General features: G+C 36.0%; 2 protein-coding genes, 1 long non-coding RNA gene and 1 pseudogene across 3 annotated transcripts; 1 reads left to right on the top strand and 3 right to left on the bottom strand.

Annotated features, from left to right (window-relative positions):
- Window positions 1–363: 363 nt before the first annotated feature.
- LOC107800440 (subtilisin-like protease) lies at window positions 364–2,788 on the top strand. Its single transcript, XM_016623610.2, has one exon. It carries the CDS (start codon window positions 426–428, stop codon window positions 2,658–2,660), a length of 2,235 nt encoding a protein of 744 aa, XP_016479096.1. The 5' UTR covers window positions 364–425; the 3' UTR covers window positions 2,661–2,788.
- Window positions 2,789–2,932: 144 nt separating this feature from the next.
- LOC107800442 (subtilisin-like protease 4) lies at window positions 2,933–5,847 on the bottom strand (annotated as a pseudogene).
- A 4,051-nt stretch (window positions 5,848–9,898) lies between these two features.
- On the bottom strand, window positions 9,899–12,372 carry LOC107800443 (subtilisin-like protease). The gene has a single exon (XM_016623611.2). The coding sequence runs from the start codon at window positions 12,276–12,278 to the stop codon at window positions 10,020–10,022; it is 2,259 nt and encodes a 752-aa protein (XP_016479097.2). The 5' UTR covers window positions 12,279–12,372; the 3' UTR covers window positions 9,899–10,019.
- A 3,454-nt stretch (window positions 12,373–15,826) lies between these two features.
- Window positions 15,827–17,859, bottom strand: LOC142180572 (uncharacterized). Its single transcript, XR_012709185.1, has 3 exons — window positions 17,738–17,859; window positions 16,766–16,824; window positions 15,827–16,093 (listed from the first exon to the last, which is right to left on the bottom strand). It is a non-coding gene; the product is annotated as an uncharacterized LOC142180572 (long non-coding RNA).
- Between the last annotated feature and the right edge of the window lie 8,923 nt (window positions 17,860–26,782).

The raw sequence follows: 26,782 nt of genomic DNA, 5'->3' as shown, positions 1-26,782 counted from the left end.
CGGCTATATAAATTTTCACGATCTATATGGCTACATATATTTTTAAGATATCAAAATTGGCTGGCTGCAAACATAGTACGGGTTTGTAGATGGTGATTAAGAATAATCAATTATATAGGAAAGAGTTCAACAATACTTGTTCACATCAGTGTCCTTTTCTTTTCCTGCTTTACTTGAGTCTTTCTTTAACTTTGTTTTTCCTTCTAATGATGGTATTCCTTTTTCAACACAATAATACTATAATCAACATGAGGTGCTTTATCTGAATTAACAATTGAAAAAGGTTCCAACGTGTTGAACCAGAAAATCAGTCAAAATTAAAGGGCCAAAGCACTATATATACTACTAGTTGTTTAAAGAATTTCAAGTATCAACTGTACTTCAGAACAGCAAGAAATTAGAGTTCTTTTAGCCCAGTTGCAGCCATGAATTTCTTGAAAATCTTTTTTCTTTTTTGTATGGTTAGCTGTTTTCCATGGCCAACTATTCAGAGCCCTTTTGAGACTTATATAGTTCAAGTTGAATCCCCAGAAAGCCAAATTTCCACTCAATCTTTATCAGATCAGGATCTTGAGAGCTGGTACCGATCTTTTTTGCCAAATACGATAGCAAGCACACGCTCAGATGACGAAGAAGGGCCACGTTTAGTGTATTCATATCGCAACGTAATGAAAGGCTTTGCAGCAAGATTAACAGCAGAGCAAGTGAAGGAAATGGAGAAGAAACCAGGTTTTATGTCTGCATGGCCAGAGAAGATATTGTCGTTACACACTACCCATACTCCAAGTTTTCTTGGATTGCAGCAGAATATGGGATTGTGGAAAGATTCCAACTATGGTAAAGGTGTGATCATTGGAGTCTTGGACACTGGCATTTCGCCTGACCATCCTTCATTTAGCGACGAAGGGATGCCTCCTCCGCCTGCTAAGTGGAAGGGCAAGTGTGAATCCAATTTCACTACAAAGTGTAACAACAAGCTCATAGGTGCGAGGTCCTACATACAAGAAGATCGCTCGCCAATAGATGATGATGGACATGGCACCCACACAGCCAGCACTGCTGCTGGAGGTTTTGTGCAAGGTGCCAATGTATATGGGAATGCTAAAGGTACTGCAGTTGGGGTTGCCCCTCTTGCTCATTTGGCAATTTATAAGGTTTGTGACTCTTCTGGTTGCGCTGACGGTGAAATTTTGGCTGCCATGGATGCTGCTATTGATGATGGTGTCGATATCCTGTCCCTTTCCCTTGGTGGAAGTGGTAGTCCCTTGCATAGTGATCCCATTGCACTCGGTGCATATAGTGCGACAGAAAGAGGCATTCTTGTAAGTTGCTCAGCCGGCAATGAAGGTCCATACAATAGCTCTACTTCAAATGAAGCCCCATGGATTCTGACAGTAGGTGCAAGCACTCTCGACAGGAAAATTAAGGCTACTGTTAAGCTTGGAAACAAAAAGGAATTCGAGGGCGAATCAACTTTTCATCCAAAGTCTTCCAACGTAACATTTTTCCCTCTATTTGATCCTGCAAAGAATGCAAGTGATTTTGACAGCCCTTATTGCGGAACAGGTACACTGACTGACCCTGCTATTAGAGGCAAAATAGTTTTGTGTATGGCAGGTGGTGGTTATACAAGGATTGGAAAAGGACAAGCAGTAAAGGATGCTGGAGGTGTTGGCATGATCATCTACAATGGGCCAGAATATGGTTTTACTACGTTAGCCGATGCTCATGTCCTTCCTGCCCTGGATGTTACTGATGCTGATGGAATGAAAATTCTTGACTATATGAATTCAACTGAGAAACCAGTAGCTAGAATTACGTTTCAAGGAACGATAATCGGAGATAGAAATGCACCAATGGTTGCTTCATTTTCTTCTCGAGGACCAAGCATGGCTAGTCCTGGAATCTTGAAGCCTGACATTATTGGTCCTGGTGTTAACATTCTTGCTGCATGGCCTGCTTCTGTAGAGAACAACACAAACTTAAAATCTACCTTCAATATTATTTCAGGCACTTCCATGTCTTGTCCTCACCTCAGTGGAGTTGCAGCATTGCTAAAAAGCGCACACCCTACTTGGTCTCCTGCAGCTATTAAATCAGCAATCATGACAACTGCTGATACATTAAACCTCGCTAACAATCCCATCTTAGATGAAAGGCTTCTTACGGCTAATATCTTTGCCGTTGGTTCAGGACATGTCAATCCATCAAGAGCAAATGATCCGGGACTAATTTATGACACCCCATTTGACGACTACTTACCTTACTTGTGTGGTTTGAATTACACAAATCGACAGGTGGGAAACCTTCTACAACGCAAGGTCAATTGCTCGGAAGTGAAAAGTATTCTTGAAGCACAACTAAATTATCCGTCATTTTCCATCACACTGGGAACAAATACTCAGACATATACTAGAACAGTAACCAATGTTGGCGATGCTAAATCATCTTACAGTGTAGAGATAATTTCACCACGAGGAGTTTCCGTGATGGTTAAGCCCTCTACTCTAAAATTCTCCAAGTTGAACCAGAAGTTGACATATCAAGTGATCTTTTCCAAAATAACCAACAACTCAAACAGTGATGTAGTTGAAGGATTCTTGAAATGGACTAGTAATAGGCACTCTGTACGAAGTCCAATCGCAGTTGTGCTAGTCTAGTAAAACTGCAGGTGTGGATGTCTATTTGCTTTCTCTTTCTAATAATTTGATCCATTTACAATAAGCATGTGATTATATGTTATTAGATTCCATGATTAGTCTAATTCAAAGAGTCGTTTTTAAATGCATTTTGCTTTTCAATCATCTTTTGCTTCAGTCTATAAAATCTACTGCATCATGGATACATCCCTATTATAACTTAAACTCTTAATGATGTAATCATACACATTAAACTCCATATATAATAGAAATTCAATGTATAGGGGGTTTTGAGTGTGCAATTTTAGAAGACATGGCGCGCAGCTGTACATTTTTATATAGGCCTTTTATAGAGGATCTATGTGCCTGATTCAAAATGCAGGAAGTGTATCCATAATTAAGCCATATTAACAAGCAATTTACTTTTCAAGTAATTTGATGTCAAAACTTTTTGAAATATATATCAAGATTAAAAGAATGTTTTATAAATTAGAATATACAAAGTAAATTAGGATCAACATAAATTTGGATGCAGATAAAGATGAAGGATGTAAGCAATCAATTCAATATACAACAAAGTAACTAAAATAAGTCGAAGTATAAAAAATATTACTGACGATTAAGAAAATAGAACTGATGTAGTAAAAATTCACAAAACTGAAAAGATGTAGAAAACCATTACAGAAATAAAGTAAAAGAATGAAGTAGAAATATTAGCCCACACTAAAAAGAAAGTAATAGAAGGGGATCCTTGGCGCAACTGGTAAAGTTGTTGCCATGTGACTAAGAGGTTATGAGTTCGAATCGTGGAAACAGCATCTTGCAGAAATGCAGGATAAGACTGCGTAAAATAGACCCTTATAGTCTGGTCCTTCCCTGAACCCCGCGCATAGCGGGAGCTTAGTGCACCGGGTTGCCCTTGCTCAAAAGAAAGTAACACCAGTATAATAGAATGTGGGTGCTTTCTGCACTCATTCAACATTGTCAAACAAACCAGTAATGCAGACTTATTATTAAAAGGAAAAGAGACTAGAAATCCAATGTTGCAGTTTCTTCTAAGACAACTGCAATTGGATTTCTTACAGAGTGCCTATTACTTGTCCATTTCAAGAATCCTTGAACTACACCACTAGTTGAACTATTGGCTATTCTAGAGGTTTAACTTCGAGAACTTTAGAATAGAGGGCTTAACAGTCACAGAAACTCCTGGTGGTGAAACTATCTCAACATTGTAAGATGATTTAGCCTCCCTGACGTTAGTCGATGTGTTCCAAATGTGATGGAAAATGAAGGATAATTTAGTTGTGCTTTAGGAATACTTTTCACTTCTGAGCAATTCACCTTGCGTTGTAGAAGGTTTCCAACCTCGCGATTTGTGTAATTCAAACCACACAAATAAGGTAAGTAGTCCTTGAATTTTGTATCATAAACTAGTCCCGGATCATTTGCTCTTGATGGATTGACATGTCCTGCACCAATGGCATAGATGTTAGCAGGACGGAGCGTTTCATCTAAGATAGGATTATTGGCGAGGTTGACTGTATCAGCGGTTGTCATGATTGCTGATTTAATAGCTGCAGGAGACCAAGTGGGGTGCGCGCTTTTAAGCAATGCTGCAACTCCACTGAGGTGAGGACATGACATAGAGGTACCGGAAATTATGTTGAAGGTAGATTTTGTGTTGGTGTTGTTCTCAACAGAAGTAGGCCAAGCAGCAAGAATGTTAACACCAGGACCAATAATATCAGGCTTCAAAATTCCGCGAGTAGCTATGCTTGGTCCTCTGGAAGAAAAACCAGCAACAACCGGAGCATTTTTGTCTCCAATTATAGTTCCTTGGAATGTAATACGCGCAATAGATTTTTTTGTTGAGTTCATATACTCAGTGATTTTAATTCCATCATCATAGGTTACATCCATAGCCGGAAGAACATGAGCATCAGCTGATGTCGTAAAACCATCATCTACGCTATTTATTAGAATCATGCCAATACCTCCAGCATCCTTAACTGCTTGTCCTTTTGCAATCCTGGAATAACCACCACCTACCATACACAAGACTATTTTGCCTTTAATAGCAGGGTTAGTCAGTGTACCTGTTCCGCAATAAGAACTGTCAAACTCACTTCCATCTAGTGCAGATCATACAAAGGGAAGAATTTTGTACTAAAAGCCTTTGGATGAAAGGCGGACTCGCCCTCAAATACTTTCTTGTTCCCGAGCTGAACAGTAGCCTTAATTTTCCTGTCAAGAGTACTTGCTCCTACTGTGAGAATCCATGGTGCTTCATTTAGAACCGAGCTTTCGGATGGACCACTATTACCTGCAGAGCAAACAACAAGAATACCTCTTTGTGTTGCACTATACGCGCCAAGTGCAATCGGATCATTATGGAACGGACTTGTACTTGTACCAAGGGAAAGGGATAAGAAATCAACTCCATCATCAATAGCTGCATCCATAGCCGCTAAAATACCACTGTCAGAGCAACCAAAAGAATCGCAAATCTTATAAATGGCAAGATGAGCAAGAGGGGCAATCCCAACTGCAGTGCCATTAGCATTTCCATACACATTAGCACCTTCCACAAAACCTCCAGCAGCAGTACTTGCAGTGTGTGTACCATGTCCGTCATCATCTATTGGCGAACCATTGGCTTGAGGAAATGTCCTCGCGCCAATGAGCTTGTTGTTGCATTTCGTAGTGAAGTTCGACTCACACTTACCCTTCCATTTAGCAGGCGGAGGAGGCATTCCTTTGTCGCTAAACGAAGAATGATCAGGAAATATCCCACTGTCTAAAACTCCAATAATCACACCTTTTCCATAGTTTGAATCCTTCCACATTCCCATGTTCTGCTGCAATCCAAGAAAACTCGGGGTATGTGTAGTGTGTAAAGACAATATCCTCTCTGGCCATGCATATACAAAGCCTGGTTTTTTCGCCATTTCTTTCACTTCCTCTGCGGATAATCTTGCTGCAAAACCTTTCATCACATTGTGATATGAATATATTAACCGCGATTCTTCATTTGAGCTTGAACTTTCAATAGTATTTGGCAAAAAAGATCCTCAGATAATGATTGAGTGGAAATTTTGCTTTCTGGAGATTCAACTTGAACTACGTAAGTCTCTAAGTTGCTTTGCATACTAGGCCATAATATACAGCCAAATATGCAGAAAACAAGAAGGATATTCAGTAATTTCATGGCTGCAAAAATGAGCTAAAAAAAACTCTAAGTTCTTGATATTTTGAAGTAATACATGAACTACTGATATATTTAAGAAATTAAAAAGATCTATGCTTTTCATTCTTTGAAGTACTAACATATACAGTGGAAAGCTTTTGGATTGTTTAATCAATAGATCTCCTCATGTTAACCGGGACGTGATGGATTCAAGCCGTGGAAACAGCCTCTTGCAGTGCGGCCCTTCCCCGGACCTCACACATAGCGGGAGCCTTTTATTGTATGTGAAAAAAAGAAAAGCATCATGTGATGGAAAAAGACTAAAGTTAAAGGAACAATTAAATAAGAAGAGAAAAGAAAGTATAGTGATATGAATGAGTGACTAGACTTGGAATAGTTTAATGTAGGAATTATTTTTTGGTTTTAATCATTAGTATATGAAATACACTAACTCGATTAATTCAGATATGTGTCGCATATGGGCCATTAAAGGAGATGCGGCCCATAACTCGAAATTCTCCATTCTCACCGCTCGAACCAAAAACATCGAATTAAGGACGGAGGGAGATCACCTTCATCCGACTATCTCCCTTCTTGGTGATGTAGTGCATAAAATAATACATAACTTTTTATTTAACTTATGTGTATATTAGCAATGCAAAGTTTACTTAGGCCACAAAATATTGTATTGAGTTATGCGACAATTATTTTTTCTTATACGCCTAACCAAACATGATATACATTCATGATAATCTTTCATTATTATTATTATTATTATTAAAGCAAATGACCACTAAATGCACTTGGCTTATCTTTAAGATCTTTTATAATTTTGGATAAAAGATGTAGCACATTATTAAAGTTATCCTTGTCATGATAAAATGTACTAATAAATTATGTGCAAGGTTTCTTGCATGGAAACTTAAATTTTCCCAATTGGCTTTTAAGAATTCTAATTATGAATAAAATGCAGATTTTTTTAATGAAAAGAAACTTATAAGGATCTATAAAGATGGGAACTTTAACTCAGTGTAACTTTTACACATATACCATGTGGATGTTGCTTTAATATTTTGTTTGATGTTGGACTTAGTATCTGGCATTTTTGATATACCCTATGTCCAACACAAAATATACATCTCTTTATATTATTCAATTTGGCAACATGTTAAAAGTTTACATTTCTAATGAATAAATACATCTTTCAAGAACCTAGATATATAGGGTCAAAATAATATTACTTAATTTAGGCCACAAAGACTGGTTTTCTTGATATTTTATGTTGGGAACAGGGTCAAATTTGTCATATAATACTGTCTGAAATAATTGATTTTGCAATCTGCTAAATTTTTGGTCTAATCACTCTTGACCCGTGCGTAGTGAAATTTCAAAGTAAGGGTGATTTTAAAATGAAAATAGCACGGGCTAGTCAGTTTTCGGATTTGTAATTGAAAAATAGTTAGCGTTTGCAAAATCATTGAAAAATAGTCATTATATTGCTAAAACACGGAAAGTTATAGCATATATGATGGATTATGGAGCTCTTGCGTATAAACTTCCAGCATATTATATTGGAACTTCAGCTTACGGAAAGTTCCAGCATAATATCCTGGACATTGGAGCTCTTGCCTATAAACTTCCAGCATATTATTGGAATTCCAGCATAAGGAAAGTTCCAGCATAATATGCTGGACATTGGAGCTCCTGCATATAAACTTCCAGCATATTATGGTAGAACTCCAGCACATTATGAAATCCCAACACATATGTAAGAAATTCGAACTCCGGTATATATGCTGGAATTTTTCTAGATTTTTAAGGGTGTTTTTGTTCAAATTTTATCTTTGCATAAAAAATGACTAAATTTTGATTACTTTTGAAATCGTGGTTATTTTTCAAGTACGAGCTATAAATCTAGCTCTTTCTGATTTTTTTCCGATTTTAAACCATCGACAAAACTTTAAAGGTAAATTTGGACCTTTATCTAAAGGTAGATTTATTTGGTTGAATTAGAGTAAATCTAGAAGTTACTGTGACTTATATAGTTAAAGTGTACAAAGGAAACCGACAAACCGCACCAACACGATAATCCGAGTCAAATCGAGAAAAAAAATCAGACTATGGTTTGATTTGATTTGGTTTAGTATTTGAAAAAAACCCGACCATAATTGGTTTGGTTTGGTTTTAACTAAAGAAAATCAAATCGAAATCAAACCAACCCGACATTACATATTTAAATTTTTTTAGATATATTTAATATATAAATATACCTTTTGTGATGTAATTTATAAATATTTTTTAAAAAATTTCATAATTTTTTCTTTTAAGGTATTATTTCAAAGTTGGACGTAGAACTTTTGAATGTTCCAATAAGTTTTATAGCCATTAATATTAGTAAATTAAATAATGCTAACAAAAGCCCAAACCAAAATCAAATCAATACTAATGTTAATAAAAGACATTCAATTCAATACTACGAATGAGGATGTATTGAATATCTATTTTTTGTTTTACAATAATTTAAATAAAAATGCATAACCTATTTTTATTTTTTCTTTAGCGTTTAATCATGTAATTAATACTCCCTTATTAGTCTACTTATTTTAGCATGACTTAGTACTTTTAGATTATGTTTATTTTTATTATGGTTTTTTAATTAGCAATATTTATATCACATAATTTTATTGTCTTTATTGTTGAATATTTTAGGATAAGCCATGACACATCTCATATTTTATATTATTTTCTTGAAAAATACTTTATATAGTTGTATCTTACTAGGATTAAAGAAATATTTTGAGCACAAGTTATATGTTTTGTTCTACGAAGATTTTACCGGAAAAAATCGGGAAAACCCAAATAACCCGAGAAACCGAGAAAACCCGAGAAAAACCGAGATTGAAAAACCCGAATTTTATTGGTTTGGTTTGGTCTTTAGATTTAATAACCCGACACAATTAATTTGGTCTGGTAATTATAAAATCCGAACCAACCCGACCTATGTACACCCCTATAGTTAATAAGTAAAAGGATTATGTTTTTATCAAAACAGTGTTAGGTAGATCCCAAAGTAAATTAAATCCACCTGCCCAATATACAGCTACGTAATAGGAGAATGTGATTTATTATTTTATCTATGATTATGAGTTAATAACAAATAACAACTTGTTTCTTGTCAATATTGTTAGGTCAATATGGATTTATATTTGTTTGTTTGTTCTTTTAAAATTTGTTTAATTATCAAATCAAGTAACTAAAAAAGTCTCTTTTTAGTTATTATGACTATATATTAAACAAACGAAATCCAAGAACTTATTTTTACGACTTAATTGCATATTCATTTTATGTTTTTAAACACGTTCTTTCACAAAATACCTGATCTCTTTTTAACCAAATACGTAGAAATACATATTTTGTTAATCTACTGTATTGAATTTATGTGAATTATCTTATCTAAAAATTAAAACCGTCGCAAATCAGCAGATGGAAGACAATCATAGTATAGTTTAAGTACCATATTGTGCAAGCCTTGAAGCAACGGTAAAGTTGTCTCTTTGTGACCTAGGTCAGGAGTTCGAGCCGTGAAATCGGCTACTGATGCTTGTATCAGGGTAGGCTGCCTACATGACACCCTCTTGGGGTGCGGCCCTTTTCCAGGCCCTGCATAAACGCGAAATGCTTTGTACACTGAGTTGTCATTTTATATGCTAAATTTTAGGGTAAAGTCAGGAAAAGTGAAATCCACCTAAATAAAAGATGTCAAAAGCCAATGCTTAAATAAAAAGTATTCCCTCCATTCCATTTCAATGTGAACTTGTTTGACTGGGCACGTAGTTTAAGAAAAAATGAAGATTTTTGGAATTTGTGATCATAAACATGTCAGAAGGGGTCCAGAGTATTTTTGTGGTTATAAAAGCTTCTCATTAAGGGTAGAATTGGAAGTTTAAGTTAAATTGTTACCAAATTTAGAAAAGAGTCATTCTTTTTGGAACGGACCAAAAAGAAAATAGGTTCACATAAACTGGAACGGAGGGAGTAATGAACATTGAAATAGAAATATTAGTCCATACCAGAAAGGAAATAACACCAGTAGAATAAAACATGAGCAATTTTTGCACTCATTCTACATTTTGGATACAAGCCATTAATACAGGCTTATTATAAATTGAACAAATTATTAAAAAGAAAAGACATTAATCTTCTGGTGTTTCAGGCTCTTGTAGAATAACAGCAATTGGACTTCTTACAAAATGCTTATTACTTGTCCATTTCAAGTATCCATGAACAACTTCCATGTTTGTGATGTTTGTTGTTGTGGAAAATGTCACTCGGTATGTCAACTTCTGATTTAACTTCGTAAATTTTAAAGTTGAAGGCTTAACAACAACGGAAACACTTCGTGGTGAAACTATCTCCACGCGATAAGATGATTTTGCCTCCCCGACGTTTGTCACTGTTCTTGTGTATGTTTGTTGATTTGCTCCAAGAGAAATGGAAAATGAAGGGTAATTTAGTTGTGCTTCAGGAATACTTTTCACTTTCGAGCAACTTGTTTTGCGTTGTAGAAGGCTTCCCATCTGTCGATCTGTGTAATTTAAACCACATAAATAAGGTATGTAGTCCTTGAATTGTGTATCGTAAACTAGTCCTGGATCATTTGCTCGTGATGGATTGACATGTCCTGATCCATAGGCGAAGATTCTAGCAGGAGAGAGCATTTCGTCTAGGAGGGATTCGTTGCTAAGATTGACTATGTCAGCCGTTGTCATGATTGCTGATTTAATAGCTGCAGGGGACCAAGTGGGGTGCGCGCTTTTTAACAATGCTGCAACTCCGCTAAGGTGAGGACATGACATAGAGGTACCAGAAATTATGTTGAAGGTAGATTTTGTGTTGGTTTTGTTTTCGACAGAAGTAGGCCAAGCTGCGAGGATATTAACACCAGGACCAATAATATCAGGTTTCAAGATTCCAGGACTAGCTATGCTCGGGCCACGAGAAGAAAAACCAGCAAGCACTGGAGCATTCTTATCGCCTATTATCGTTCCTTGGAATGTAATTCTAGCAACAGGCTTCATTGTTGATTTCATATACTCGATAATATTATTTCCATCAAAAGAAGCAACATCCAGGGCCGGAAGGACATGAGCATCAGCTGATTTAGTTAAACCATCCTGAGGCCGATTAATGAGAATCATGCCAACGCCTCCAGCGTTCTTTACAGCTTGTCCTTTTTCAATCCTGTTAAAACCACCACCTGCAATGCACAAAACTATTTTACCTTTAATAGCACGGCTGAGGTCAGTTAGCCCTGGTCCGCAAAAAGAGTTATCAGAGTCTGTTGAATTTTCTCCAGGATTAAACAAAGGGAAGAATTTTGTCTTGGAAACCTTTGGATGGAAAGCTGATTCGCCTTCAAATTCTTCTTTATTTCCAAGCCTAACAGTAGCCTTAATTTTCCTGTCAAGAGTGCTCGCGCCTACAGTGAGAATCCACGGGGCTTCATTTACAACAGTGCTCTCAAATGGACCGTTATTACCAGCAGAGCAACTTACAAGAATACCTCTTTGTGTTGCACTATACGCACCAAGTGCAATAGGATCACTATGGAATGGATTAGTACTTCCACCAAGGGAAAGCGATAAGATATCAACTCCATCATCAATAGCCGCGTCCATGGCAGATAAAATGCCACTATCAGAGCAACCAAAAGAATCGCAAACCTTATAAATGGCGAGGTGAGCAAGAGGGGCAATCCCAACTGCAGTGCCATTAGCATTCCCGAACACATTGGCACCTTTCACAAAACCTCCGGCAGCAGTGCCAGCAGTATGTGTGCCATGTCCATTATCATCTATTGGCGAGCCATTGGCTTGTGGAAAAGTCCTCGCGCCAATGAGCTTGTTGTTACATTTTGTAGTGAAGTTTGATTCACACTTGCCTTTCCATTTAGCAGGCGGAGGAGGCATTCCTTCGTCGCTAAATGAAGGATGGTCAGGAGAAATACCAGTGTCCAAGACACCAATAATCACACCTTTCCCATAATTGGAATGTCGCCATACACCTTCGTTCTGTTGCAATCCAAGAAAACTTGGAGTACGCGTAGTGTGTAACGACAATATCCTCTCTGGCCATGCAGATATAAACCCCTCTTTCTTCTCCATTTCCTTCACTTCCTCTGCTGATAATCTTGCTGCAAAACCTTTCATCACGTTGCGATATGAATACACTAAACGTGGCTCTTCTTCTTCATTTGAGCTCGTGCTCGCTATGGTATTTGGTAATAAAGATCGGTACCAGCCCTCAAGATCCTGATCTGATAAAGATTGAGTGGAAATTTGGCTTTTTGGGGATTCAACTTGTACTATATAAGTCGTTAAATCGCCTTGAATGCTAGGCCATGACAAACAACCAAGTATGGAAAAAACCAAGAAAATTTTCAAGATTTTCATGGCTGTAAATGGGTTGGGATATTTCTATTTTCTTGATATTTTATGAAATAATATGAGCTAAAACATTTTGTACTAAGGTAAGTGTAGTTGATACTTTGCATTGTTTGAACTAGTGTATATATAGTGCTCTGGCGGCTGGCTATGTTCAAGATATATGCGGCAAGTTGGGTGGCTTTTGAATTATTTAATCAGTAAAGCCCTCATGTTAATTATAGTACAAATTTTATTTTAATTTTTAATTTTATCTTTGGTCGAAAGAGGAGAACAATTATTACGAGAAGAAAAGAATTAAAACTAAAAGAAAGATTTCAAAAAAGGAGAAGAAAGGATAATGATGTGAATGAGTGCCCCTAAGAGTTCTGATACACGTGATGTATGAGTTAATTGTAATTAAGTGAAGAAAGGTAAAGGCTCAACCCATTATTCACCAAATTTCGAACAACCAGTGGCGGAGGCAAGATCTCCACGAAGGGGGTTCAAAAAATTTTTTTGTAGCTAGTGGGAATTGAACTCATGATCTTATGTAGATTTTGAACCCCCTTGACCACTAAACTACACTTTAGGATTGTGTTAAGGGGGTTTAAAACTTAATATATAAAGGTAAAAAACAGATTTTGCCTTATATATACAGTGTAATTTTTCGGCGAAGGGGGTTCGGATGAACCCCTTGCGCCCCTAAATCCGCCCCTGAGTGCGACCACTGACCTTCGAAGAATTTTTTGATAGTAATCTTGAGAATTGTCTATTAAATTTAAAGAATGACTCTCCTTTTATGTTTCCCTAAATGAAGTTGGTTGGCTTTAAAATCATTTATTTTTTGAATAATAAAGTTGTAATACATAAAGTTGCACCATAATATATTAAGAACCCCGCCAATTAGCCGCCATGCTTTCTCAATATTTTTCATATTTTAACGTTCTAAAGTTGATAACTTTGACTTCTTTTTGCATTTGATGTTACTTTAGTCAATTATTTGATGGTGGACTTATTATCTGATATTATTGATGTACACTTTTTCCTACATAAAATGCTCAATTCTTTTGAATTCTCAAGTGGGCAACATGTTACAGTATTCCATCTAATGAGTAAATACATCTTCCAAGTAGCTCAGGTGAGTCAACATATTTTCCCTTAATATAGGCCACAAAGACTTTTTTTTTTTTTTTTTTTTTTTTTGATATTTTATGTTTTTTTCACTCTTGGAACAGAGTCGTTTTTTATAGGGAGCGCAAATTCAAGAAAAGGCAAGCAACATTAGATGATTTCTTTTCAATAGCTAGTTTAAACTTTAGTGAGTAGAGTTATTTTTACGATGCATATGTTGATGAGAGATATTCGAGGTATCCAATTAGTCGAGATGTACACAAATTCGCTCGTGTGTGTGTGTGTATATATATATATATATATTAGTTTAAAACTTTAGTGAGTAGAGTTATTTTTACGATGCATATGTTGATGAGAGATATTCGAGGTATCACGACCCAAATCGATGGACCGTGACGGGCACCCGGTACCTTACTCAACCGAGTACCAATGTAGCATATCTTTCTTATCATACCATCATGGGTAAGTGGGCCAGAAGGGCCGTCATGAGATAATCAGAATAAAACATAAAGGAATACTAGACATAGGGCAACCCAATATGATGTAGAAATTCATACATGTGACATACGGTCCTACAAGACCAAAATGAACACTCGTACACTGAACATAGGCCGATAAGGCCATTCAATCTTTCATATACATGACATCTGTCTACAAGCCTCTAAGAGTACATACACATCACAAAGGTCGGGACAGGGCCCCGCTATACCAATGACCCTTACTTGCCCTATGGTAACCCTTCTGTACCAGGGATAACTGAATTTCTTATGCATGAAGGTAACACCTAGTGGAACTGGCACATATAGTCCCTTAAGATTAACTCTGCTCAGAGTGTTTTCTTTAGGGAAGCGTCTTCCTAAATGACCTTTAAAGGTTATTCGTCCGTTGTCTATTCTATTATTGTCGGAATGCGATCGATGAAGTTATCACAATGTCGACTATTATCAAATCCTCTGGTCCCTAATTCATGTTCGGTTTTATCTTGTTTACTATCCCATACTAAATTTTATTACTACGGGGATCTAATTTTTCCTTCTGGTAATGACGTTCGAGTCACCAGCTCAATTCTTGAATGAGGATATAGCCGTTGGCCTATACTCTATTATTGTCTCAAGGTCTGTCACCTCTTGTCTTTTCCTTCGCTTGACTATAGACTTTATCATCGTGTCAAATTTTGATTTACCGTTATCACCCATTTATCACCTTTTACTCATAATACTTTATTTACTCTCTTCTTATTCTCTTGCTAATATTTCTGTTTATCACTTTATCCTGAAAACTTCAACAAAACATTCTTCGCTTTTAGCTCCTCTTGCTTCATCTCACTAGCTCTTCGGGATGCCTAAAATTCTCTCTCTCTCTCTCCTTCTCTCTTTTACTAGGGGCGAGAGTCATACTAAGGTAAATATTTATCCCTTCTAGGATTCCACTGCCTATCTTCTGAAATTTCTGAGCATTCTAGTATTCATATATGATTGTACTATTCTAGAGTGCACCATCTGGGTATCCCGCAAGGAGATCTGTTACCATGTTTTCACTATCCTTCAAAAATGTTAGCTAATGATAACAATCCATCCACAAATTTGGGTTACTCTAACCCCAGCTGGATCTTAATATCCCATCCTTCTTTTAAACTATATTTGTTAGCTCCTATAGGGCATAATTAAGATGGATGTGTCCAATTGTATATATCCCTGTTACTGTTGAAAGTAACTCAGAATGGTTATATTTCTCTACATGAATTGTAAATACTGATAATCTCACTAACTGGATAACTCGTACCCTTCTTCACCTTGCTTCTTTTACTTGTTGTATCTTGTATCTACCTTCTGATTCTCTTATTACTTTTTACCATATGGGTGGATAGAATGCCTTAGGGTTCTTTATCAAGAAACTTACACGTCTTAGTACACACATGATCTGCAGAAGACCTCACATTTACTCATCATAAGCTTAATGCAAAATCAAGTTCCTCTGACTCAACTTTTCCATAACCACATTCAATCTCTTACCAACCATCTTCTTTCTGGATGTAGATTTCATTGTATTATAAATTAAATAGAATCTAAGAGTTTGAATTCTTACAACTGAGATCTACCACACGATCTAGAGTAAGAAGAAAGAGTGATAGTCCTAAATGCCCTGTAGCCTCCTGCTTATAAGTGTGGTGCACAACACACCCATAAACAAGACTCTACTAGACCCGGTTTGTAAACTCCTTAGGACAGAACTGCTCTGATACCACTTTTGTCACGACCCAAATAGGAGGACCGTGACGGGTACCCGGTACCTTACTCAATCGAGTACCAACGTAGCTTTTCATTTCTTATTATACTATCATGGGTAAATAGGCCCAAAGGGTCGTCATGAGATAATCAGAATAAAACATAAAAAAATACTAGACATATGACAACCCAATATGATGTAGAAACTCATACATGTGACATACGGTCCTACAAGACCAAAATGAACACTCGTATACTGAACATAGGTCGATAAGGCCATTCAATCTTTCATATACATGACATCCGTCTACAAGCCTCTAAGAGTACATACACATCATAAAGGTCGGGACAGGGGCCCGCCATACCAATCAATACATGTCCAAATCATATTGACCAAATAGGCAACTCCGGAGCAAGTGGAGTACACCAACACCTTTCGCTGAGCTGATAGCCTACTAGTAGGAATGTCAACCTGTCTATCGGGACCTGCGGGCATGAAACGCAGCATCCCCAGGCAGAAGGGATGTCAGTACGAATAAAGTACCGAGTATGTAAGGCAGGAAATCATAAATAAGAACTGTAATATAAAGTGAGATAGAGGAGATACAACCTGGAACATCTGAGTGCCTCTTGGGGGCTACTGATATAAAATGCATAATACATATATATACATAAACTTTTAAAAATATACGCCTTTGTGGGCATCATCATCATCATATCGTACCCGGCCTCAAAGAGGACTCGGTAAAAACATACCCGGCCATCATAAAGCTTGGTAGAATCGTACCCGGCCACGCGGAGCTCGATAAACACAACTGATCAGTGGTTGCACAATAGGTGTCGTACCCAACTGACTATAGCGCGGCTCGGTAGAGTAAAATAGATACTATATATAATGCATGCTAGACTCATGGAATCACGTTCTAAACCTTTCCGAGTGACTTAAGGTCATTGCACCTTCGATTAACATTATGGACATCCATACCCTCAGTATTAACCTCAGTAGGATTCAAGGATCATACGCACTTGCTTAGAATAAATTTATAAGGAAAGAACAACATGGACAACCTTAGTTGCTAGGAGTAGATCCGTTATGAAATAGCGTATTCATTTCACTTTAGATCATGCCAAAAGAAATAAGGGATTGCCTTAACATACCTTAACTCCATTGAGTCCTTAATACCTTCCAAGTAATTCTTCAAATAACTCAACTCAATCTATCATAGCATAAGGAGATTCAAAATTAGTGTTGAGTAAAGGCTATGTTCGCAACTTAAACTAGTAGCTCGTTTATGTAAATTTGGGCAGCATCTCCCCAGTAACAAGAGCCTCCTCCAGTACCATATACCAACAACAATGACCAAAGAAATCCAGCAATACATAATTATCAATAACAAGACACCATAAAATAACAACAAGTCACAACTACTTCACAACGAGCGTCAAACTCCAATTGGAATTCATATACCCATATTACCCCTTATAGGCTTCTTACTTTAACTTAATAGTATCATTAACATGATAATTAATTCATTCATCAATGATTCGATCCTTATACTATATATTTATAACATGGAAAACAATTCACAACTCCAGTTATCCTCAATTAGAAACTTTATTCACTAGTTGTTTAACTTAATCATTGCCAAGATAATCTTAACAAGAATCAAGAACACAATATAATAACCTCCTACAGTGGATAAAAGTCTAAATCCATGTTACATTTAGCTTACAACAGCTCAATACACCCCAATCACTTCATACCTAAAACGACAACTATAGTAATGTCAAACACGCCGAAAATGTTACAAAGAACGACTAATCCACCATTTCTCCATTATTTGGTGTTTCTCCACACAATTTCTCCTCCAAAACTCCATTAAATAACAACAAAATATACAGCCCAAAAGCAACACGAAATAGCCCAAAAACAGCCCACAACAAGTCGAATAATTCGAACTCACGACTTCCGATCACCGTCCCGTGGGTTCTAGCTATTACAAAATGTATTTATCAACCTTCCTTTATATTTAAAAGCTTAAATACAGAAATAAGGCATTTTATTAACTATTAAATATCTTCGAAAACTCAAACTACAAAGAAAAAGAGAGGCAATATAGCGATACTTACGTCGTAGGGATCATTTTAATGTTATCGCTACTTGATTTCGTGCCCCGGATGATAATCTTGTTGGAAACCCTTGTGGAGAGATTGAGGGGAAGGTTAGAGGTGTTATTTCGTCGTGCTTTCTGGAAAAATGGGGAAAGAGACAAGATAAGGGATGTAAATATCCATTTTGTTGAAAAGTCAAAAAGGTGCTACTTGGCACCCTAGCATTGGTCCTTCTTCCAACGCTTATAACTTTTTATCCGTGTGTCATATGAGCAAACAGTTAAGAGCGTTGAAAACTAGATTCCAATACCTTCATATAATATATCCCAAAAAGACCTCATATAACACACAAAATGTATTGCTCAAAAAGCTTTAGTGACACACCTACTTGCCACTTATACAGTCTGTGTAGTCTCGCAAAACTGCAAATATCTCTCTACTCCGATATCGTATTGACAAACCATTTAATGCATTAGAAATTAGACTCATAGATCTTCAATTTGATATGTGGATCATCCTGTAATTCCAGGTATATTGGGAGAAAAGCTCCACTACATTTGACCTAATGTTTAGCACATTTAAAAAAGCAACTTGTGATGACCTTTGCCAACTTTTGTTCCACAACTCGCTTGACTTCAAAACGTAACATACAACTATCATAAACCTAAAATAACTTATAACATAACCTCCTTATCACGTTAAGAACCCTAGTCTCACCCCAAAGTGCATGTTATAACATTCCAAACTTATCGACTTTCGACGAAACTTATTTTCTTCAATTTGCTTAGCTTCTAAGCCTTTCCAACCATCTTGGTACTTGTTATTCATGATCTTAAATATTTGTAACCTCTAAGGTAACATGATTAACTTACTTTATTTGCTTCCAATAGAATCTTATTTCTAAGCTTACATCAGTTGACTTACGACATACTCTCACGTATGAAAAAATGGGGTGTAACACGAGGTATCCAATTAGTCGAGATGTACACGTTTTTGCTCGTGTGTGTGTGTGTATGTGTATGTATGTATGTGTATATATATATATATATATATATATATATATATATATATATATATATACAAAGATGTACGTTGCATATGTTTTTTAAGTAAAGGGAAGTCTTTTGTGTGCCATATAGGTCATGGGTTGAAATCGTGGAATCAGCCTATATTATACTCTTCAGGGTGCGATTCTTTCTCGAACACTACGTGAATACAGGATAGTTCGTGCACTGCATGTGTTGCATTTTTTAGGTGTACCTACTACTGGAATATCTAGGAGCATGTGATTTATTCTCTTTATGCTTGTGACTAGACAAATAACAAGTGGCAAAGGACCCTAGCTCTTTAATTTTCTGGAAACATGAGATGGCTCTTTTCTTTATTTGTATGTATCTTGTCAGTTCCTGCAAATTCTACATGAGAAAAGCATAATCATCTCACTAACAACCAAAGCTAGTGCACAATATATTAATGAAACTATCATCACTAAAGATATTTTGAATGAATACAAAACTAATTGATAAGACATTATATGTGTATTTTACCATAATAATATGGGAGAAAGATGCCCTAAACTAACTTGAAAGGGAAAAGAAAATAATCATCAAGAAAGATAAGACATGAAATGAGAAATTGAGCTATTTAGGCAACACTCTTTTTTTGACTGTTTAAGAAAGAATGATACGTTTTTAAATTTAAAAATAATTTAATTTCTAATATTTCATTTTATCCTTAATGATATACTTTTATAGTCTCATTGTCATGACATATGTAAGACACTAAATATCAAAAATATTCATCTTTCATAAATATTGTGCTCAGTCAAACACTGTCATATAAAATGAAAAGAAGAGAGTATATAAGAAGTGGAAAGGAAGTAGCCATGTGGATGTTGACTACTTGACTTCTAGTACTTACTACTTTCTTTGTTTCATTTTATGTAATACTATTTCCTATTTAGTATGTTCTAAAAATAATGCCATATTTATATATTTAAAAACAATTTAACTTTAGAGTTTAAACTTCTCATTACCCTTTATGATATGCCTTTTAGCCGCAAAAATGTCATGATGTAGTTAATACCATAAGTTTAAAAAGTCTTTATTCTTTTTAAACTCCGTTCAAACAAACAGTGCCACATAAAATGAATCTTAGGAATTATATAAGAAATGGAATAGACATCAGGGTGGATGTTGACATGTCTCCTGACTAGTGGATTGTGTTTGGAAATTTGTATACTCTGTAAAGTACAATGCTTCTTAATTTACTAATAAGCATGGCTTATTTTCTAGGAAATTTACTAAGGTAACAAAATTAATTGAATTGGGCTCAATTATAGTCACATGATGGTAAAAGATCAAGCACTATGGTTTTAAAAAAAAAATTAACAGAGGTGTCCATATTTGTCTGAACGCACCTTAATTGTTCCATCGAATGCCTGTTACCTCTTACCAGTAATTTTATCGATAAACTCTATCTACCAACACTTAGATGATGAGAAGAGATGACCTAACGTTTCTCTTAAAATATTTACCACTAGAGCATCTTTAATCCTTTAACTTTGCTAAACTAGAGCACCTTTAGTCTACTAACAGAACCAAGTTAAAAACTAACGGTGCTAACCCATGTGACACTCACGTGACTTTGGAAAATGCTAAACCCACCAGTTCCATTTGCAATTTTCCCTCAATTCCATCGACAAAGAAACCCATTACCAAAAACCCTAGCCTCTCAAAAAAAGCTTCGATGACTGAAAACAAGAAGAGGACTCAAAGTGAAGAAGCTTATTTATTGATCTCCAGCAATGATTATTAGATGCCATGGTAATGAAATACCCAATTATAGTAAGATTTTAGCAAGAAATAGTATTTGGATTTTCATCAAACTGAAGAAATTGTGATTTTTTTTTTTTTTACTGTAAGTTGATTCAATTTCTCATTCTTTAGTTTATTTAATGATTATTATATAACACATGAGAGCTTCATTGTATTATAATAAAGTTAGTAGATTAAATCTCTCCTATTCTTCGTGCAATACAGTGATATGCAGTAGCTTTTCGAATAAAAAATATTGGAATAGAGACAAACAATAAGGAATAAAAAAGTTGTTTCTAACATTGCTAATCTTTTATCTCTCTTTTTTAATCGTTGGCGAATTAGGTCCACCCATATTAACGTGTCTTTTTCTTCTTATAAAATTACTCTGTACGTGTCCACTAGAAAAAGGTCTAACGTCAGGGTTACTATAATGGTAAGCAACTCCACTTCTAACTGAGAGGTTGTGAGTTCGAGTCTCCCCAAGAGCAAGGTGGGAAGTTCTTGGAGGGAAGGATGCCGGGGGTCTATTTGGAAACAGTCTCTCTACCCTAGGGTAGGGGTAAGGTCTGCGTACACACTACCCTCCCCAGACCCCACTAAGTGGGATTATACTGGGTTGTTGTTGTTGTTGTTTATATATTGCATACATAATATATATTTATATACAAAAATAACACATGGTGGTACGATGAAGCATCAGCCTAGCAGATATTATCTTGGGGGTCGTATAGATTTTATTGATTATGTTAACCATATGGAGTTGAAGCTCTCGCAATTCAAATCCATGGCAGAACTATGTGGTTATGAGAGAGATTCTGTTACTTTTTGGCAGAAGTGCAGGAGGTACGGGAATAGAATGCGACTTGTTTCTACTGAAAATGATTTTTCAGATGATAATGAAAATGTGAATCATATATATGAAGTTAGTGAAGAAGTTAAGAAAAAAAATGACTGCTGAAGAAGGTGATACATATTGTGTTGACTCGGATGATACAAAGAGTTTAGAATGTGACTCTGACAGTGAGAGTTTCAACTTTCCGATGTTCAATCCTAAAACAGACGGGGATAAACCAGTGTTGGCATTAGAATTGACATTTGAAAACAAGCATGAGTTCAAATATGTTGTAATAACTCATGAAGTTAATGAAGGGAAGTACATTAAGTGGTGCAAGAATGATAACTCGAGAGTGAGAGCAACTTGTGATCATCTAGATTGCAAATGAGAGATTCTAGCTTCAAGAATGCATTGAGATAGAACATTTCAGATCAGAACATACAATCCCACTCATGATTGTAAGATTTGGAACCACCGTAACAAAGCAATCACATCTTCTTATATTGCACAAAGATATCTTAAGGTCATAAGCTCAAATAGGTCTTGGGCAATCGGTGCATTCAGAGATCACGTTAGTGTGGAACTTAGAGTTCAAGTGACATTATCATAATGCAGAGGGCCGGATTCAGTAGTATCTCACTCAGGAATGCCCTTTGGAAGGCTGCAAAGGCTACAACAGTAAAGTGGTTTGAGGATTGCATGGTTGACATCTTTGATATAGATTCATAAGCTGCTCATTGGCTCAAGAAGAAGTCGCATACTGAATGGTCTAAATCTCACTTTCCTGAAACTGTGAAATGCGATACCTTACTCAATAATATGTGTGAATGTTTTAATAGCATGATCATTGAGGCTAGAGATAAGTCGATTATCACTTTACTGGAGAAGTTAAGGTCTCACCTTATGACAAGGATGCAAGCAAATAGGGATAAAGGTACCAAGTGGAATGATGGTGATATTTGCCCCAGGATTAAGGATGTATTGCACAAAAATCAAGCGAAAGCAGCTGAATTTATTCCCAGAAAGTCAAATGAGTGGAATTATGAGATAATAGGAACAAGTATAATGAACAAGTGGGTTGTGAATTTGCTAAATAGAAAATGCAGTTGTAGGAAATGGGATCTAACAGGAATTCCTTGCAAGCATGCCATTGCCGCGATTTGGGCTAAACATGATGACATTAATTCATATGTGGATGATTGTTATAAGGTAGAAACTTATAGAATGATCTATGCACTTTCTATTCTACCTATGAATGGTCAAGAGATGTGGCCTAAGTCGAATAACATTCCTCCTTTGCTTCCACGATTGGAAAGACAAAGTACCAAAGGAAGAAAACAAAAGCTTCGCAAAAAAGAGCCTGATGAAGTTGGAGCAAGTTGACAAAAAATGAAAAGGAAGCAAACAAAATTAGATTGTAGCTTATGCCATAATCCAGGCCATAACAAAAGAACCTGCAAGTTAAATCGTGTGTATCCAGATTCTCATGATGATGAGACGGTGCGACAAGAACCCTCATTTCCTATTGCATCTTCTGCTCCTGTAAAGGTTCCGGTATGAGTTTATTACACATATCACTTTATTTAATTATATTAATGATAATATTTTTCTTTATTGTAGGTAAGAAGAGAGCCTGCTAGCCAAGACCATATGAAAGCAACTCAAGAAAGTAGAGTGACTGGAGATATATTTTTTGATATGTAAGTTTCTGCTTAAAAGGATTGGTTGTTGCTGCTGTAGGATAGTTAATTTAAAAAGATATGTTTCCTACATTAATTACTCCTTGGGTAAAGGTGGGGATGTCACAATTTTGAACTAATCAAATTTGCAGAACCCATAAGGAAATCATTTGAGAAGCTTCAGGCAATCACCATTAGAAAATTTGCCCCTTCCGTTAGTTTTTAAGTTGGTGAGGTTAGTGTGACCAAAGGTGCTCTAGTTTAACAAAGTTATAGGATTAAAGGTGCTCTAGTTTATATTTGAAGGACAAAAATGAACCTATTCCTATAGATAAGGGATAATTTTAGTCAAAAACTCTATATTTATATATTATATAATCAAAGACTTAGACTTGGATTTGACTTGGGCGCGGGCCGTGTCGGATCCTAAAGTTAATTATTTTACTTTAAATTTTAATTTGTGACAGAAAATCAGTTTATTTGAATTATAAATTCGAATAAACAGTTATGTCTATTATGAAAGGGCCTTGTATGGGTCGAAATTTGGACGACCACGACCGAAACCAAGTAATGCAGAGAGCAAGGTCCCTACGATGTCGCTTCCTAAGGATCGTCATGATGAACGACGATCGACAGTGGCTAGCGAACGCACGACACTTGTAGTCGTGTTAGCATGATAGGAAACAATGAGAATATGCCTTTGGAATATTCTTTAAGTTGTACTTTTTTCTTTTGAGAGTAAGAAGGGAGATTGTCCCCTATAAAAGGGGACCGGACACTCTTTAAAAAGGGGAGCTTCTGGGATCACAATTCTAAGATCTATATACGACTTTTACTTGAAGCTGGGAATATCTATTACAAAATCTCTTTACATTCAGAGTTGTCATATTGATAATTTGTCGTTCAACCCTGAAATACAAAGAAATATTATTCATCTTGCTCATTCTTAACATCCTTCAAGCTAGATCTTATTATATTTGGCCGAGATTTACCCCTTCAATTTTCTTAATTGATTTAATGAAAAACGTTTCAATATCTTTTGGTCAAACAGGCCTGTCCGGAGATGTCTGTTTGTGAATCAAGAAATCTTTTCTAAAAGGGTATGTTGGTTGCCTATAAATACTCAAGAATTTCCAATGAGTTGACCATCTTAACCTTCGATGCCCGCTTAGGGCCGGTACTTCGAGGAGTCGTTTGGTTACTGGGATTAGGATACTAATTTCAGTACTAAATTTAGATCCACCGTTTGGTTATTGGTGTCAGAAGCGGATCCAGGATTTTAACACGACGGGGGAACCAGTATTCTGCTCAACCAGTGTCCCCAAGTGATTTATATTAACCATTTTCAAAGTGTACAATACAAGATTTCTGCCGAAATTTACCAGGTTTGATGACCCCTCAAGGTTACACATAAGTCCGCCTCTGATTCGTATTAACTAATATCGGTATAAATTTTATGTCAAAATTTTGGTATTACCTAACAGATATAGAAGGTGGGATTATAATTTCACAGAACAACTGAATCTGTGTGGCCAAATAAAATGTGAATACTTTTGGAACTTATTCTACAGTTTTTATTGAAACCACTAATATATAGACTTGTTATACATTGTTCCAATTACTAAAAATAGAAATTAAACTAGAAACCAATTGTAGTGTCTAACACAACTGCAATTGGACTTCTTACAGAGTACTTATTACTAGTCCATTTCAAGAATCCTTGAACAATACCACTGTTTGAGCTATTAGCTCTTTTTGAAAATGTTACTTGATATTTGAACTTCTGGTTCAACTTCGAGAATTTTAGAGTAGAGGGCTTAACAATCACAGAAACACCCGGTGGTGAACCTATTTCCACATTGTAAGATGATTTAGCGTTCCCAGTGTTAGTTACTGTTCTCGTATATGTCTGAGAATTTGTCCCGAGTGTGATGGAGAATGAAGGATAATTTAGTTGCGCTTCAGGAATACTTTTCACTTGTTTACAATCCACCCTACGTTGTAGAAGATTTCCCACCTGTCGATTTGTGTAGTTCAAACCACATAAATAAGGCAAGTAGTCCTTAAATCGTGTATCGTAAACTAGCCCTGGATCATTAGCTTTTGATGGATTGACATGTCCTGCACCAACGGCGAAGTAGCCTTTCATCTAAGATGGGATCGTTGGCGAGGTTTACTATATTAGCCGTTGTCATGATTGCTGATTTAATAACTGCAGGGGACCAAGTGGGATGCGCGCTTTTCAGCAATGCTGCTACTCCACTGAGATGAGGACAAGACATAGAGGTGCCAGACGCCAGAAAAAACGGATCAATTATCCGACCCGACCCATATTTAATACGGATAAAAAATGGTTTAACCGGCGGATAATATGAGTAATCATATTATCTATAAATTCTTACATATGATCACTTTTGGGAGAATTCCTAGTCTCCATAATTTGAGGAACCCCCAATTTGAGGCTTTATAAATATAAAAGTTAGACCATTGCTTATTCATTTTCTAAATGAATAATATAGTTCTTATCCATATTTCACTTATTTTTAAAAAGTTTATAATCCAACTCATTTTTTAGTGGATAATATGAGTGGTTAATTGTTTTCTTTTAACTATGTTGTCAGCCCTAGTCATGGATTAAAACTTTTGGAATTACCTTATATCACACTTCTCAGGATACGACCCTTTTTCGAACTCTACATGAATGCGAGATAGTCCGTACAATGTGCTGTCTTTTTAGGCGTACCTACTACTGGAATATTTAGGAGCATGTGATTTATTTTCTTTATGATTGTGACTAGACAACTAACAAGTGTCAAAGGACCCTAGCTCTTTAATTTTCTGGAAACATGAGATGGCTCTTTTCTTTATTTGTATGCATCTTGTCAGTTCCTACAAATTCTACATGAGAAAAGCATAATCATCTCACTAACAACCAAAGCTATTGCATAATCTATTAATGAAACTATCAGCACTAGGGATATTTTGAATGCTTACAAAACTAATTGATAAAACATTATATGGGTATTTTACCATAATAATATGGGAGAAAGATGCCCTAAACTAACTTGAAAGGGCAAAGAAAATGATCCTCAGGAAAGATAAGACATGAAATGAGAAATTTAGCTATTTAGGTATTACTTTTGTTTACCGTTTAAAAAAGAATGACATTTTTAAATTTGAAAATAATTTAATTTTCAACTTTTCATTATAGCCTTAATGACGTGCTTTTACAGTCTCATAATTATCATGACATATATAAGATAATAAATTTCACAAGTCTTCATCTTTCTTAAATATTGTACTCGGTCAAACACCGTCATATAAGATGAAAAAACGAGAGTATATAAGAAGTGGAAATATGCAGTCGTGTCGATGTTGACTTCTAGTACTTACTACTTCCTTTGTTCTATTTTATATGATACTATTTCCTATTTTAGTGTGTTCACTTGGAAACAATTTAACTTTAAAGTTTAAACTTCTTATTACCCTTTATGGTATACTTTTATAGTCAAAAAAAATATCACGATGTAGTTAATACCAAAAATTTCAAAAGTCTGTATTCTTTTTAAACTCCATTCAAACAAATAGTGTCACATAAAATGAATCCTATCCGGGTGGATGTTGACATGTCTACTGACTAGAGGATTGAGTTGGGAGATTTGTATGATTTTTTCACTATAAACCCAACCCGTGATTTAGCAGGGCTGGGCTAGAATTTTTGGAGCCCGTT

This window comes from Nicotiana tabacum, chromosome 5 (assembly GCF_000715075.1).
Source record: "Nicotiana tabacum cultivar K326 chromosome 5, ASM71507v2, whole genome shotgun sequence".
NCBI classification, from domain to species: Eukaryota; Viridiplantae; Streptophyta; class Magnoliopsida; order Solanales; family Solanaceae; genus Nicotiana; species Nicotiana tabacum.
Note: the sequence above shows the minus strand (reverse complement) of the source record. Positions and strands in the feature narration are given on the sequence as shown.